A 15848-nucleotide genomic window follows, 5' to 3' on the forward strand; every position below is an offset into this window, starting at 1 on the left:
AGGCTGGACAGGGCTTGGAGCACGCTGGGATGGTGGAAGGTGTCCCTGCAGGGTACAGTGGCACTATAAATCCATTCCATGCTCCCGTGCGAGAGATGCAATACCGCGGCCCCGGGCGGCTCTCGCAGCTGACACCCTTTGCGCTGACAGCGCCGGGCGGCTGCAGCCGACACCATGTGTGTGTCCGAGACTGCCGAGGGACACAGACACGGATGGTTTGTGTGGGAAGCGCCGCCAGAGCCAGAGCCAGAGCCAGAGCCGGAGCCGGAGCCGGAGCCGGAGCCGGAGGCCGTCCCCTCACGGCCCTCACGGCCCTCACGGCGCCTCCCACCCCTCCCGGCCCCTCCCACCCCTCCCGGCCCCTCCCGGCCCCTCCCGGCCCCTCCCACCCCTCCCGGCCCCTCCCACCCCTCCCGGCCCCTCCCACCCCTCACGGCCCCTCCCACCCCTCACGGCCCCTCCCACCCCTCACGGCCCCGCCCCGCGCGCTCCACGCCGGTCCTGCAGCGCCCCCTGGCGGCCGCGCAGCGCGCAGGGGCGGGACCGCGGCCCGGGGGAGGTGGAAGCGGAAGCGGAAGCAGCGAAAGGCGGCGGGGCCGGAAGTGGCGGGAGGCGACGTGTGCGGAGCGGAGCCGGTGCGGGATGGAGGGGCTGTACAATCAAACCAACAAGTGCGTGAGGGCTCGGGGTGTGTGTGTGAGGGCTGTATCAGCAAACCAACAAGTGCGTGAGGGCTCGGGGGGTGTGTGAGGGACTGAGGGGCTGTACCCTCAAACCAGCAGTTGTCTGAAGGACCGCGGGGAAGCTGCAGCCCGGGTGTGTGAGGCCGGGGCTGTGAGGAGCGGGGCTCGGTGTGGTGCGCGGGAGCCCAGGGCTGACACCCCACAGATCTCAGCGCCCTTTAAAACCTTTTCCCCGTAAGACCCCATCCCGGAGCGGGGCCCGGCGGGGAGCAGAGCCCCGAGCCGCCTGTGCCACGTCAGCCCCGAGGGCTCGGCCGGCCCGGGGCACCGGGAGCGGTGGTTCCCGCTTAGTGGTGGAGGGTTGTTTAAAGCAGTCCCGTTTATAGGAGTGTTTGCAGCAGGGTTTGAGAGGTTTGTCTGCCGCAGTTTAAATTACCTCTTGAGGATAAATCCCACATTTCACAGATAATGCCAGGCTGGAGAGGGAGGAGTGGTGTAGGAATTGCAAAATAAGGCAGAAGTTCTTGCGGTTGTGTTGCTAATCCACACGGAATAACTCATAGGAAAGGGGCCAAAGGACGCAGTTAAGCAGATATTCCAAATTTCCATGGGAATTTGCATCTCTGTGGGGCTCTGTGAAGGGAGGTGGGGTGAAAAGAGACTTTAATTGAATCTTGTACTGAATCATTCTTTCTCTGTCATTGAATATTGACACAGAGTGACCCTGTAGGGAAGAGCAGGAGATCCTGCTGGAGCTCTGGGGTTGCAGGAATGTTACAGCAGCTGTTGTGGGTGTGGGCACTGATGTCCTGTTCCCATTTCTGTGGTACCTTATTTTGTGACCATGAAATGATTCAGGTTGGGAGGAACCTTAAAGCCCATTTAGTTCCAAAAGAGTTTAACAACCATCAATATTTTTTTCTTTCTTTTTCTATGCCACTGCTTGTCCAGCCACTGTTGTTTTTTTCTTATAATGACAAGTTTTTAATTTCACTTGTTGCCTGTGAATTCACATGTTGCGAAACAGTGAAAATCATTCCTTATTCACCTTCTTTTCTTGGGTGTCTCCCCACTGTCATCTCCAGACGAAGCTGAGCAGCTGTTGCTTATAGAAAAGCTGTTCTGTGCTTTGTGTAATTTTCACCTTGATTTCTGTTTTTAAAGGAAGTTACTGTGTAGGTGCAAGCCCACCTACAAAGTAATTTTGTTTATTTTTAAAATTTATTTATTATAAAAAGTAACTAATGACAAAAAAATCTCTTGTAATTTTCACCTTGATTTCTGTTTTAAAATAAAGTTACTTTGTAGGTGCCAGTACTCGAGGTGAGAACTTAGAGTTGCTTCTGCTGAGGACCTGGGCTGGTGGTCAGGAATGGACTCTGACACTGTGCTGCTGATTCCTGTGCTGTTCTAAAAAGGGCATTTCAGTGAAAAGTGAGGTGCTGCGAAATGATTTTATGGCTGATAACTGACTTCTCTGCTCATTTTCTCTCCTGACAGGCAGGTCCATGAGGTCCAGTCCTACATGGGGCGCCTGGAGACCTCAGACAAAGAGTCAGTGCACTGTAAGTGATGAGGGAGGGAGGGAGGTTGAGTTACTTTGCATCTTTAACCTTGTATGCCTTCCCATTATATTTACAGCCATTATTGGAACAGATTTAGCTCCTGAGTCTTTGTGATCAGCTGCTGAGACACATCACCAATGCAGAATGCACTGAAATTGTATTTAACTTCAGTAAGGTGATGTTTTGTGTGAGGACACACCAGAAAAAACAGGACAAGAATTTGCTTCATCTTCCTGTTATAATCCTTTAACTGACACAGAGTGCTTGCTGTGGATGCTTCTTTAATGTGGTAGAATGCCAGAATTTTGGTGCCGTTGGCTTTTGGAGCTCCTGGTCAGGGTGTCTGTGCAGCCTCCAGCACAAACAGACCCAAACCCCCACAGTGATGCATTCATGGAGGTTTCTGAACACCTTGAATTAATGAACACCCTGGTGTGGACAGAACTGCACATGGAGCTCGTCTCTGGGCTGGTTTGTTAGGAGCTCAGGAAGCTCAGAGATGTCCCTGTCCCTGCCCTGCTGTGTTGTTATTCCCTCAGCATCCACCAACTGGCAGCTTTCCCCTGAAGATGCTCAGTGCAGTTTCTGGGGAAGATGTTGTGATTTCCTGGGCAGGAGCAGGATGCTCCTGACATTGCTGCTGCATCAGAGTCAGAACCTGTAATTCCACCTGCTTGTGGAAAGTGTGTAGAACCATTAGGTCTGAAATTGCCTCAGTAAATTTGGACTCTAACCCTGTGCTCATAAATGACTGTAATAATAAAATGCTCTGATATGTGTGCCAGTACATTTTACCCCAGTGCAGGATTGGCACATGTATTTTGGACTTGTGTTTGAACCCTTAATTCCTGCATGAGTCACTAATAATGGGTCTCATCAGGAACTTCTGAGGTGAAAGGGCACTGCATTGACTGGATGCATTTCTGCACATGTTCACTGGCTTCTCTTACCTTAAACACATTTGTGAAGCATGACTGGGCCCTAGGAAGGGCTGTGATAAATTTCCTATCAGAAAATAGCAACTTACTAATTCTGGTTGTGGTTTTTGTGGTGGTTGTACTGCTCCTTCTGCAATGCCAGATTTCCCACACTGCTGTTCACTGGGGGTGATTTTGAAGGTTCTGAAATTTGCCATTTTGCTTCTATTGGTTGAGACCATTTCAAGAGATACAGTTATGTAGTTTGCACAGTTTACAGTCAATTCACCAGTTTACATAGTTAATGAATAAATATATGTATATATTTCTCTCTGTATTAAGATACTAGTGTGTATGCCAGAAGTTATGGAAAACAGGATTATCCATGGTTGAAGAGCAGGAATAGAGGCAAGGAAATCAAACTTGCAGTTTGCCTTTTGCAGCTTTGAACAAATAGTCCCTTCTCACTCAGAAAAACGTGTAGTGGTGTAGTTTGATCTGACAGAAGTTGCTGTAACTGTCTGTCAGCTCTCCTGTGTTGAGTTCAGCTGCAGTAAATGATGGAGAGATGGATTGGGACAATTTGTTTAATTTGTCTCTGAGTGTGAGTCAGTCACTCTTTGGCTGTGTGAGATCCAGGGGCAAAGATGAGGTCGTGTGTGCTCTTGGCTTCTCTGGGTGCTGCTGAGTGTGGTTTTCTGGGAAGTCCTGATGTGTGCAGTAGTTGACAGGTGGTTGGTGATGCTGCTTCTCTGTGTTTTTGTGACAGCAAATCCTGCTGAAGGAGCAGGAAGGGGCTGCAGGGGGAATGTGGGGGCTTGAAATCCTAATTCATGGAGCCGTTGGGGAAAGAGGCTGAGATGTCTGGAATGAGCAGGGGCTTTCCTAGCTGCCTTCTCAGAGGAGGAGGGAAAGGTGAGAGTATCAACTTACTGAGCTAAAGGCGTGACATTTCATTATATTTATGGTTCTCAATTACCTGATTATTGTTATCCAGTAAAGATTTGCATCTGTCAGGTTTTACATACTGCTTTGAATGCTTTTGAGCATTTGCCTTCATCAGATTGCAGTTGTCTAATTCAAGTCAAATCCTGTTTTTATTTCCTTGCAGTGGTAGAAAATGAGATTCAGGCAAGAATAGACAACATATTCAGCAACTTGGAACGTCTGGAAATCCTGTCCAGCAAAGAACCTCCCAACAAGAGGCAGAATGCCAAACTGTGAGTTCACTGCTTTGCTGTGATTGTACAGAGTAGTCTTGGTAATTATTTTAATTAAATTTATTGAAGCCCTTTGCCTTTTGATTTGTGTGAAATCTTTATGCTTTGCATAACTGATCCCTGTGCTCTACAACAGCAAAATTGAGGCACAGAGGCAAAATCACTTTCCTGCATTTAACCCCAGGATCATGAGAATCATTGAAGTTGTAAAAGGCCTCAAAGATCATCAAGTCCAGACTGATGATGCAGCTAGAATCATGGTTCTGTTCTCAGATGAGCAGAACATGCACTTGGATGTTCTCTCTGTCAATTGCTTTTAATAGCATTTGTGGAGGTAGAGAGTAAAATTCCTTCATTTGGTGTCATTTTCTAAGCTGTTGGTGACTGAAATAAAGAGGTTTCTAAAGTGAGCAATAGTTTGAGCAGGAGGTTGGACCAACAGACATCAGGACTTGCTGTTTTTAATGAATTCTGTGACTCAGTTATTAATGTTTAGTCCAAAATGCCGTTGTAGATAGTAGGGGTGGATTTCAGGTCACCTGTATTTAAGAAAGAGGTCAGTATCTTAAATAGTCTTTGATTTCTTTGTAGAACCCTGGAATGGTTTGGGTTGGAAGGGGCCTTAAAGATCAGTTCCAACCCCTGCCATGGGCAGGACACCTTGCACTAGACCAGGATAGTCTGGTGATCAAACATTAAATTTTATCAATCATTTAATCAGGGCCAGTGGAGTTCTGGACATGATTTGTTTCAGCCCAGTGGAGATGTCTGAGATGTCTTCTGTATTGCCCACTGACTTTTGAGCTCCTTTTAATAAAACCTCAAACTTCAGAACATGATGCTGATTAAAGAAACTGGAAAGCATCATCTTTTATGTGAAGAGGGGGTGGTCATAAAATAGAACCTGTACATATCCTACCATCTTTCCAGATCTGTGTTAAATGAGGAATGGATACAGTTACATAACACCTGAAGAAACAGTCCATGGGATGGGATGTCCAAGACAGCTCAGGAGTTCTGCTTCACATTCTGTCATTAGCCTGGAGGCTAAATAATTGGTCAAAATGAATAACCACCAGTGAAATAACCACCTGTGTAGTAGAAAAATGAGACAGGGGAGATGCAGGTGTGGAATTTCAGCCTCGTGAATGTCCTGCATCGTGTGGAGAAGCAGAATCCATCATTCCTTGTTATTCACTGCTCTTAATTTATGATTCTTTCTTGCTTGCAAAGGAATAGCAGAGTGTTTTTGTGTTGCTGGTCCTTTGCAGGCGAGTGGACCAGCTGAAATACGACGTGCAGCACCTGCAGACAGCCCTGAGGAACTTCCAGCACCGCCGGTACCTGCGGGAGCAGCAGGAGCGGCAGCGTGAGGAGCTGCTGGCCCGCACCTTCACCACCAACGTAAATATCCCTGCTGGGGCTCTCTGCGCTCCTGCAGCTCACATCCAGCAGGGGGGAGGCAGGCAGCATGGAAACAGCGCTCTTGGAAGCTGCTGTGAGTGTGAGTAAAGGTAGAGAGGAATCAAAACATGCAGGGAGAAGTACAGCTCTCGTGAGGAAAAGCTGGGCTCTTAAGGCAGCAGGAAAAGGCTCCAGAAGCTGCTGCTCCTGTTTTATCCAGTGCAGTTCCACCTGGATTTACATAGCAGTTGTAAAAGGGTCAGTGAGGTAGGTACCAAAGTGTGCATTTCACTTGGATTTGTGTCAAATGTCTGCCACATCCTGAGATCTGTGAAAAGCCTGACTTTTACACACCCCACTGGCAGCAGGGGTCAGCAAAGTTCAGTGTAGCCAAACACAGGTCACACAGCTGGGGCAAAGCCCTTGCTTTTGGCCTAGAAACTAGTCGAAAGTTTGTAATAACGTGGATGTGTTCCACCTGTTCTTGTTAGTTCCTCCATTGGGAAGTCCCCCCATTGCACCATTGCAAATTCCTGGAAGAGTTTTGTTCTGAATAACGTAGGCTTTCTTTCAGATTTCACTTTTCTGCAACTGAAAAGTTAGTCTTTTGTCTTTTTTTTTTTTTTGTTGGTTGGTTGGTTGGTTTGGACTTTTTTATGGCTTTTGTTTTGTTTTTGTAATACTATTTTTAAATTTTGGGTTGATTTCCCTCTTTATTTCCCTTCTTTGTTAAAGGCATCTCACCTAACTTTCATTATCTGTGTTGTCAGTCATTGTCAGGGCAAGAAAGAAAGAATGTGAGCAATCCTAATTAACTGAGATTCAGGCAGTTGGATGCATTTCTCAAAGCCTGCCATAAAGATAATGTCTGGTATTTAGTTGGCTATTTCAAAATTATAAACAAGGCTTGAAAGCAACACTGCAGTTTGTTGTTTTTAAACACTGTGGTGTTTCCCTGCAAGTAGGGATAAGTTTTCCTACAGGAAAATTGGCTGTTCAGAAACAAAAGGTGTGTGAGTGGAACAGTTTTAAAGAGCAATAGCAGGCTTACAGATGCAAAATATAGAGCAAATGGGTTATTTTCTCCTTCAGATTTTGAAAGGTATCATAGATGATACAATTACTTTGTATTCTTTTTTAGCTTGCTACAAAAATGTGGCTTTAAAATGATCCTTTAATAGGAAAGGGATGATTTATTTATCAGTTATCAGCCTCTCTTGATTACAGTATTCCACAGTTCCTATTCATATACTCTTCTATTCTATCAGAGATGTCAGCTGAGTGTGTGAGTAAATTACTGGAACATCCAGAACAGCTTTTGGAAGCAATAGCAGTGTTCTGAACAGTTTTCTTAATTCAGAGTTTAAAATGGTTTTTATCTTTAAAGCATTTCTTGTACCTGGAGAAAATCACAAGCAGCAAAACAGAGCTCTGGTGCCATCCCATCTCCTTGGGTGAGGGGATCACAAATTTACTTCTCTATTTTTATTGCTGCCTTATAGTGGATAAAAAACCAAAAAACTTGTACAGAAATGAAATCTGCTGTTTTGAAGGTTGTTAAATATCTGGAATAAAAGCCATTCACATGGAAATCTAAGTGCTTCTGCTCAGACACTTGTGTGAGCCTTGGTGCTGTGTTCACAGGGGCCCAGTTTGTGTGTTCTGTCACAGCCCCTTCATCCAGGGCCCCTGGGAGCTCTGTCCCTGATTCTTCCTTCTCCACAGTGAGCAGAACCCCTGTCCAGGCAGGGCAGCACCAGACCTTGGGTCCTACATGGCATTTTCAGATGAACATTTGGGTTTTTTACCAGAGAGTCAGTTCAGAGCACATTCTGTATCTGTGTGTCACCTGCTGGGCACATGGAGTGCCATCCTTTCACATGGCTGTGAATTGTGCCTTTGGGTGGTTCTTGTTCTGAGTACCTGGAGCAGGTGATCAGTGTTCCCAACACTTTCCCCTTCCCGGTGCCCCAGTTCCTGCCCTAAACCATGAGGGAGTAGTGAGCCATTTCCTTGCCCCTCTGGATGGAGTGGTGGCCAAAGAACAGATACCTGGAGGCCTTTGGCAGACAGGGGTGATCCCATCCCTGCCCTCCTGTGCACTCCACATTAGAGTTTTACCCTGTTATTTCCATTTCCAGATTGCCAGTTCTTAGTTGAGTGAATGCATCTTTCCTGCAAAAACATGAAAAATATTAATATTTAATAATTTTTTTTAATAGGGCCCTGGTTGATGAGTGAGCCAGAGCTCAGAGAACCAGGCCCGTGTCTGTTTGCCCTCACTGCCAAAAATTTGCACTATTTTGTAAATGTCTAGAATGTCATCTCTAAACATTTTTTCAGGCCTTTTCTTGCTCAGAAATGTGGTATGAAATCTTCCACAAGTCTTTCACTTGCAGTGATCAATGACTAAAAACCTTCTTGGTGTTTAACACCTTGTTAAACACCTTCTGTTAGCTTTGATGTTCTCTCCTGCAGTACCCTTTCCTACTGAGATTATAAAAATTCTCTGCTTTTGCTCTTTTCATCCTTGAGATCTCATTGCAGTTGAGCAGCTGCTCAGCTTTGCCTTTTGGCTTCCTCCCTATCTTCTCTTAATGACTCTTCTCACTCAAATATCAATGTTGTATTTAAAATCATTATGAAAAAAAAAAAGGTGTAAGCTCAGTCCTCTCAGTCCTGTCGGGTTTTGGCCGTGTCTGCTGGTGCATGTTGTGTTTCTGAGTGAGCAGGTAACCGAGTCCCTGCTTTCCCCACAGGACTCTGACACCACCATCCCGATCGACGAAACCTTGCAGTTTAATGAATCCCTGCAGAGTGCCCACCGAGGCATGGATGAGCTTATTGGCAGTGGCACCAACATCCTGCAGGGCCTGAGGGACCAGAGAGTCACATTAAAGGTGGGGGCATCATTTTTTACCAGAAAGACCCCACATTTTTCTGTGTTCGTGCTGATCAGGCTAAGTAAAATCGATATATGTGTTGTTTCAGTACATTGCTCTGAGCTGAGGATGCTGGAAAGGCCCAAACTTCATTTGAACAACTTGAAATCTTTCCATTTTACCATCCTGTTAGTAATACATTTAAGATCTCTTGGGGCTGGCTTCCTTCACCTGCGGGGCAGCATCTGGAGTGCTGAATATTATGTTTGTTTTTCTTTGGTTGACTGTTGTTCTTTTGTTCAGGAGGGGCAGTAACTGGCTGGCAGGGAGGTGTTGGTTCAGATGAGCATCACTCAGAGCAGCCACAAAGCTGGCGTAGAGCACTTGTGATTAAGTTTGTAATAAAGATGATGCACCTCAACAGTCCCTCCTTCCCTGCTGATAACAGCTGCATTTCTGCATGTCTCTTCCTAGCAAGTATTTGTCTTTTATTTTACAGACTGCTCAAAGTGATGGTCAATTCTGACTGAAAAGCTCAAGGATACAAAAACTTCTTAATAAGAAGTGAGTGGGGAGAAACTGGCCTTGTGAAAAATGTAGGCAAATGCCTGTCTGTTGTATTCATCTTCCGATGGGGATAACTGCTGTTCTCGGTTTTGTGACACTGCTTTCTTTTGGGATGTATTTGCCAGATTTAGGCATTTTTAATGACACAGGTCCCAGATTTGGTCAGGTCTGTCACACCTGCAGCTCCGTGGTGTGGCAGGCAGTACAAGCCTGGTCTGCACTCCAGCTAGCACTTGGGGAGCTGAGTTGGGTGTGCACAGGCACTTGCTGTCCTGCCCCCAGGGTTCCAGGCTGCCTGGTGTTCCCTGAGCCCTGCACAGGACCAGCACAGAGTCCAAAGCAGGGCTGCAGCTCCTTCTCTGCTCCCTGGTCTGGTGACCAGGCCCTGCACCCACAGATCTTATGTGGAGACATTAAAGCTGAGTTTGAAGCTGAGTTCTTTCCAACAGGAGGTTTAGCTTCTGGTTCAGGTCACTTCTTCACTGACCTGGTGAGTAAGGATTTGTTGTAAGACAAGGTTTGTTACTAGAAAAACCTTGAAGAAAACTCAGTGGATGGTTCAGTGTTCATTGCAGAGGAATGGTGTTGCTGAGCACTCTGGCCACAGGAGTGGTGGGGAGAGGGAGGAGTTCTGCTGTCAGTTCATGAGGAAAAGGCTGGAAGGACTCTTTACTGGTGCTGGGAGAAGATTTGGGTTGTGAATGCTTTTTGGAAAGAGCACCTTCCTTGAAGTTCCTGCATCCCTGGGAGGATTGTAGATGTTTGTCCACCATGTTGAGCACTGGGTTGCTTTGGTGGCTGATCACATTGGCCTGGAGCATCCAGTCATCAGTGTCCCTGTGCTGCACACAGGGAGTTGGAGTTGATTCTCCAGGCTGGGAAATCACTGATCCAAAGTAATTTCTCCTGAGGGACTGGATGAAGCACATGGAATCTGGAGGGTTCCTGAGAAGAGGGTGCATCCCACCACAGCAGAGCTCACCAGTGGCATAGAGGAGCCCAGGCAGGACCTGGTGCCCTGCAGGGATGAGGGAATTCTGTTTCTTGCAGCAGCACCAGTCCTGCACAGGCTGTTTCTTCTGGCTGGCAGTGACTGCCTGGTTCCTGCTGGGTCTCCCTGGGCTCTTCTCCAGCCTTTACCAGGCACATGAGCTCTGGGCCAGCCTGCAGCAGGGAATTGTCTGTCCATGGCTGCTGATACACACAGTCCATGCTTTCAGAGCTGTTGTGTTCCTGGGTGTTCAGGGGGATGTTCTTCTCCCTCACAGGTGAGGAAATGTCTGTTCATGTTCCTTTTCCCCTTAACTCACTTTTTCTTACACTGACACAGGCTTCGTTGCCTGGAACATCTGGCAGAAGCAGCTGGTGTAGAGACAGCTACAGAGAGAAATGGGTTAATGTGGAATCATGGAACATCCCATGTTGGAAGGGCCTCTCAAGGATCACCCAGTCCCACCCCTGGCCCTGCACCCTGGGCATCCCTGGCAGCACTGTCCAAACACTCCTGGAGCTCTGGCAGCCTCGGGCTGGGACCATTCCCTGGGGAGCCTGGGCAGTGCCCAGAACCCTCTGGGGGAAGAACCTTTTCCCCATATCCAGCCTAAACCTCCCTGACACAGCTCCAGCCATTCCCTGGCTCCTGTCCCGTCACTGGAGCTGCCCCTCAGGAGGAGCTGCAGCCCCTGGGGAGGTCTGGCCTCAGTCCCCTCTGCTCCAGCTGAACAAGTGACTTCAGCTGCTCCTCCTACAGCCCCTCCAGACCCTTCCCCACCCTCGTGTCCCTCCTTTGGACACTCATAGCTTTATTCTCTGTAACTTTGTGAATATTGGGTATAAATAGGTATGGAATGTGTATTCCTAGATGGTCACTTTAACTGATCCATTTGTACAGTTCCACTATCCATGACTGCAAGAATTGAAGAGTTTTCCCTTTCTATTGTTTGCTTTCATTTTAAAGTTTCGTATTTGGTTTCTGTTGCCCCAGCAAGGTTTGGTTTTGTTCTGAAGCACTGTGAAAGGATTCTGCAGAGACAGGAAGGTGCTGAGCCTGAGAGCAGTGTGCAGGGGGTTAACAGGAGGTGTGGAACTGCAGAAAATGGATTACATGGGACTAGAAGAGACACAACGTGACCTCAGTGAAGGGCCTGGACTGCCTTGAACACAAGACACTGATGATGTAGTTTGGCATTGCAAATCTGTGTTTATGGACCGAGAAGCTTCTGCATGTGGCTCTAATATTGTTGGTCTAAATTCTGTCCTCAGAGAGCCTTCCTGATCCTGAGTCAGGTTTACTCTCAAAACAATTCCCAGTTTTCACATTTTCATTCTTTTGAGACCAAAAATAATGTGGACTTAAGAAGAGAGGCTGAAGTTTTTGTTTCAAAGTCAAACCATGGAATTCAGCACTGTGCTGGGTATCTGTGTTGTTGACCTGGCTCAGAGATGAAGGAAGTGTTACAGCATGCTGAGGTGGGGTGTTCTGTCAGGGACAGTTCAGATGTCACTGTGAGGGACTGTCCATTGTCCCTGGTGTGGCAGAGCCCCTCCTGTGCACACATGGGTGTGAGGAGGGTCCTGGCCAGTGTCTGGCTGTGGCTCAGTGCTCTGCCTGCCCACAGGTGGGTCACTGTGCCCAGCTTTCCTGGAAGGGTCCTTCTCACCTCCTGTGCCATGGGGAGTGGCTCTGCAGCCCTGAGCCCTCTCCCTTCTCCCCAGTCAGGGCAGTATCCCACCCTGGCCTGTGCCTGGAGCGCATCTCTGTGCCTGTATTCCATACTGTTTCCTCCAATCACTGCCCTGAAATAAAGCAGGAGGATTCCTGTTGTGTCCCTGTTGCTGTTTAATGGTGGGATCCATATCCCCAATAATACCAGGTGTGCTGCCTGCAGCACCCTGTGCTTTTCTGTGGAAGGATTTCAGGAAATGGCATTAATTACATATTTACATTTTACATCTGCTATTTACCTTGCAAATGTCTGGACCTTTTCAGTCTCTGTAGGTGTTAACTGTGCTTCAGCGAGGGGAGCTCTGCACAAAACCTTGGCTGGTCAAAGCTCTTTCTAGACTGTGACTGGAACAGAACCAGGAGAACTCTTACTCCTCCCTAAGGAGTGCATTTTTCTGAGACACTTTTTATCTTGTCTCTGTCCAGACAGATTGTTTTGTGTCTTTAACCACGTTCCTGTTCATGTGTATGAATTAATTAGTCCAGACATGCAGTTGTTTCCAGGGTCCTGTGGCCACCTCCTGGGGAATGGCAGGGATGGTTGGCTGAGAGAAGCTCCGTGGGTTAGATTCCATCACTCGCCACCCATGGTGAAATACTCTTGTACTGTGGGATAAGAAGGCTCAGAGCATGAGGGTGATTGTGTCTTTGTTGTGTTGTTGTCCTCAGGGCACTCACAAGAAGATCCTGGACGTTGCCAACATGCTGGGCCTGTCCAACACGGTGATGCGGCTGATCGAGAAACGCGCCTTCCAGGACAAGTTCCTCATGCTGGGGGGGATGGCCGTGACCTGCCTCATCATGTTCCTCGTCGTGCAGTACCTGACATGAGCTGCTGCCCTCCTGCAAGAGGACTGTCCCCAGGACTGACTTTCCTCTGGGTGCTGCTTTGGATGAGCCCTTCCCGTGGACTTCAGAGTTTACAGATCCCACTCGGACAGTGTCACATGGGAAATGGGTGTGTCTGGGGACGCTGTGCTTGAGAATGGCCCTGTGAAGATAACCCCTGGCCTTTACTGCTCTCCCCTCCAGCCTGCAGGTTTAATGGTCTGGTTAATAGGAAGCAGAAGTGAACATTGTGCCCAGCTGTAGCAAGGTAGGAATGTCCCTTTGGGCACACAGTGATGGGAGGATGCAAAGGCACAGCCTGGGATGCAGCGAGTCTTTCCTGTGCTGGCCAGCACTGACCTGAGCCCTGCATTTTGCAGTGCAGGAATGGCACAGAGACTTCCACCGTGTTCATGGGCCTGAGTGTGCAAAAAGAGCTGGGAAGTGAAGGGCTCCCATCTGCAGTTCCACTTGCAGGGAGGAGGAGGGGGATGTGTGGGGAAGAGTCTTAGAACACGGTTATAACCTCAGTTAACTTCACACACAGCACAGATCTCTCTGGTTTAGGCTGAAATGCTGCTCTGCTCATCTGAGGGATGTTCTGGTTCCTCTCTCTGCCCTGCTGCTTCCCAGGGGATGCTGAGTGCCATGCTCCCTCCTGCTTCCACTGGGATGCATGTCAGGCCTGTGGCATCTCCCTAGGCCTGCTGCCAAATCCAGCCTCCAAAAATGACATTTCTAATGCTGGAGCACAGAGCTGTGGGGAGCTGTGTTCATTTCCTGAGGTGCTGGTTAGGTTTGGGGCTCTGGAGCTGGAACTTTTGAGTGGATGGAGCAGGTGAATCTCCCTGTTTTCCCTGGAGGTGTGGGATTGTTCACAGAGCTGGAACAGGTTCTTCACCCCAGAGAATGGTGGGATCAGCACAACAGGCCTGCCACTGAAAGTCAGCTTGGTCAGGAGAGTTTCCTCAAGTTTGTGCCTTGGGATGGTGACGTCCCCATCCTTGGGAAGGGTGTTCCCTGTACCCTTTGCACCTGTGCAGTCACTGTGAAGGACACGCAGACGTGTCACCTCCTGGGGGTGGTGCTGCCTCACACTCTCCTTGGGGTCATTCCCTGTCCCAGTGAAACATCTCCAGTGAGAGATCCTTGTCTCAGTCTGGCACTGCTTCCCCTGCAGCCTGGGGGTGTCTGATAGAGGGGCCATCCCGGGATTTTGGGCATCATCCATTTCAATCACCCTACAGATCCATTCCCATCCCCGTGTGTGGCATGTCTGGAGCATTCCCTGATGTCTGACAGTGGCACAGGTGTCTCATATCCAGATGATGTGGCCTCGTGCTGGCAATTCCTTCCCTGTTTCCTGTGTGGAATGGTTGTGGGTCTCTGGATTAGTAACTAATCACAAGTTCCACATTCTGTCCTCACTGCACTGAGCTTTGCTTTCATTATGTGCCCTGTTGCAAACTGGGAGAAAGGGTTTTAATAATTAAAAAAAAATTTAGAAGTAATTTTAGGGAATATGGGCCATGAGACAGGGCCATGCTGGTGACCAGAGCTGGGGTGGGGCCCAGCCAGACACCCAGAGTGACCAGTGGCCCCTGCTCATGGGGGTCTCCAAGTGTTTGATACTTCTGAAGTGTTTCCTGCTCTTGGAGTTCCCCATTTTTCCAGGTTTTCCAAGGAAATACTGGAGCAGAGCAAGCATGGAACTGGTTTTCGTTTGAGCCCAGGGGAGTAAGGAATTAAAAGGAAAAGAGGGGAATCTGCAGTGATGGAGCGTCTGTTTTGCTGTGTCATAGAAATCATAAATCCAAATTTGCCTGAAATTTATTTTGGATATGAAATCTGATGGATTCAGCCATTCAGAGGGCAGCTGAGCACTTGCAGGGGGTCCCTGGCAAATCCCAGCTCTCATGAACTGATCCAATTCCACTGGATTCTACAGTGTTGGGTTTCGGGTTTAAGGCTATCATTGTTTAAAGTTTCTGTAGTTGTGACCTGGTGTAGCAGAATTTGTCTTACACCAGGGTGGGACTCTGGCCAATCTCTTTCCTTCTGGGCTGTGGTAGGAGCCATAACATACTTGGAACTGGATTTTTTTCTATTTCTGAGCCTAGCTTGGCATTTTAATAGATGTTTTCCTGTTGACTTATTTTGCCTTCTGTAGTCTCCTTGTCCCTGCACAGGCTGATTTCCCCTTGGTGAGCCAAGTGTCCTTGCTACCCGTGGCATCCAAAGGGGACACATGCGGCTTGAAGGAACCACCTGGAGACTGGGATTTGGGGACATGTGACATCAGACATGTTTGTAGTGCCTGTGAAGTCCAAGGAGATTTCCAAGGACATCTCAGGTGATTTGTGTGAAACCCAGAAACCTCCATTGCAGTGGGACATGGCAGGGACACGGGTGGTTCCTCCAAGTCCCACATCTCCCCTTTGGGTGCAGTGGGAAATGAGCTGGAACCCTGGTGGGATTGTGGTCCCTGCCAAAGGAAATGAGCTGGAACCCTGGAGGCTTTGCTGCTGTAGCTTGGTGGTGTTTCCTTCCTCACCAAACACCTCACTTCTGCTTCCGAACTGGGGCACGAGTTCCAGCTCTGGGGTGAGCTGCTCTCTCAAGAGGGCACTCTGTGAGAATTCACTCGCCTGTGAAATAAAACTTTTTACCAGTATTTTATACATAAAGGAGCAAGGGTGGGATGTGATTCATGTGATGTTCTGTGAATAAAGATTTTTTTCAACCAAATTAAGTTTTTTTATTACCTTATCCAACATGTTGGGGCCAAAGTTGGGGCCAAAATAAACAAGCAGGAGCAGTTCCAGGATTGATCCTGGCTCACTGGGGATGGAGGAGGGGTGTGCAGGGGAAGGGGCCACGGGGGTGCTATGGGGGGCTCCCGTTTGGGACACAGGAGGAAATGGGTCCCACTGTGTCGAGTTTTCAGGGTGTCTACATTGAAGACTATGGCGATGGGAGCTGTAAAAGCAAAGTCCTTTATTGCATGGCTAAATCAGTCCCACGAAGGCAAAGTTATCAGAGGCCGTAGCAGTACGC

The 15848-nt window shown here is 48.2% G+C and overlaps 1 protein-coding gene across 3 annotated transcripts; it reads left to right on the top strand.

Annotated features, from left to right (window-relative positions):
- The first annotated feature begins 601 nt into the window (after nucleotides 1-601).
- On the top strand, nucleotides 602-15539 carry GOSR2 (golgi SNAP receptor complex member 2). Of its 3 annotated transcripts, none has more exons than XM_066205182.1 (6): nucleotides 602-671; nucleotides 2184-2248; nucleotides 4277-4385; nucleotides 5657-5789; nucleotides 8549-8689; nucleotides 12633-15539. In XM_066205182.1, exons 1-6 carry the CDS (start codon nucleotides 643-645, stop codon nucleotides 12792-12794), a joined length of 639 nt encoding a protein of 212 aa, XP_066061279.1. In that variant the 5' UTR covers nucleotides 602-642; the 3' UTR covers nucleotides 12795-15539. The 3 variants fall into 3 exon arrangements, with proteins under 3 accessions (XP_066061279.1, XP_066061281.1, XP_066061280.1); XM_066205183.1 differs by lacking the exon at nucleotides 602-671 and adding an exon at nucleotides 716-723; XM_066205184.1 differs by lacking the exon at nucleotides 8549-8689.
- The last annotated feature ends 309 nt before the right edge of the window (nucleotides 15540-15848 follow it).

The sequence above is a fragment of the Chamaea fasciata genome, unplaced genomic scaffold (genome assembly GCF_029207755.1).
Source record: "Chamaea fasciata isolate MVZ Bird 193981 ecotype frontalis unplaced genomic scaffold, bChaFas1.0.hap1 SCAF_27, whole genome shotgun sequence".
Lineage (NCBI taxonomy): Eukaryota > Metazoa > Chordata > Aves > Passeriformes > Sylviidae > Chamaea > Chamaea fasciata.

Bases quoted from the DNA above. Each gene is read 5' to 3' on its own strand.
- GOSR2 (XM_066205182.1), top strand. From the start codon at position 643: ATGGAGGGGCTGTACAATCAAACCAACAA. The intron at 2,249-4,276 runs GTAAGTGATGAG...ATTTCCTTGCAG, and splicing joins AGACAAAGAGTCAGTGCACT to TGGTAGAAAATGAGATTCAG. The intron at 4,386-5,656 runs GTGAGTTCACTG...GGTCCTTTGCAG, and splicing joins AAGAGGCAGAATGCCAAACT to GCGAGTGGACCAGCTGAAAT.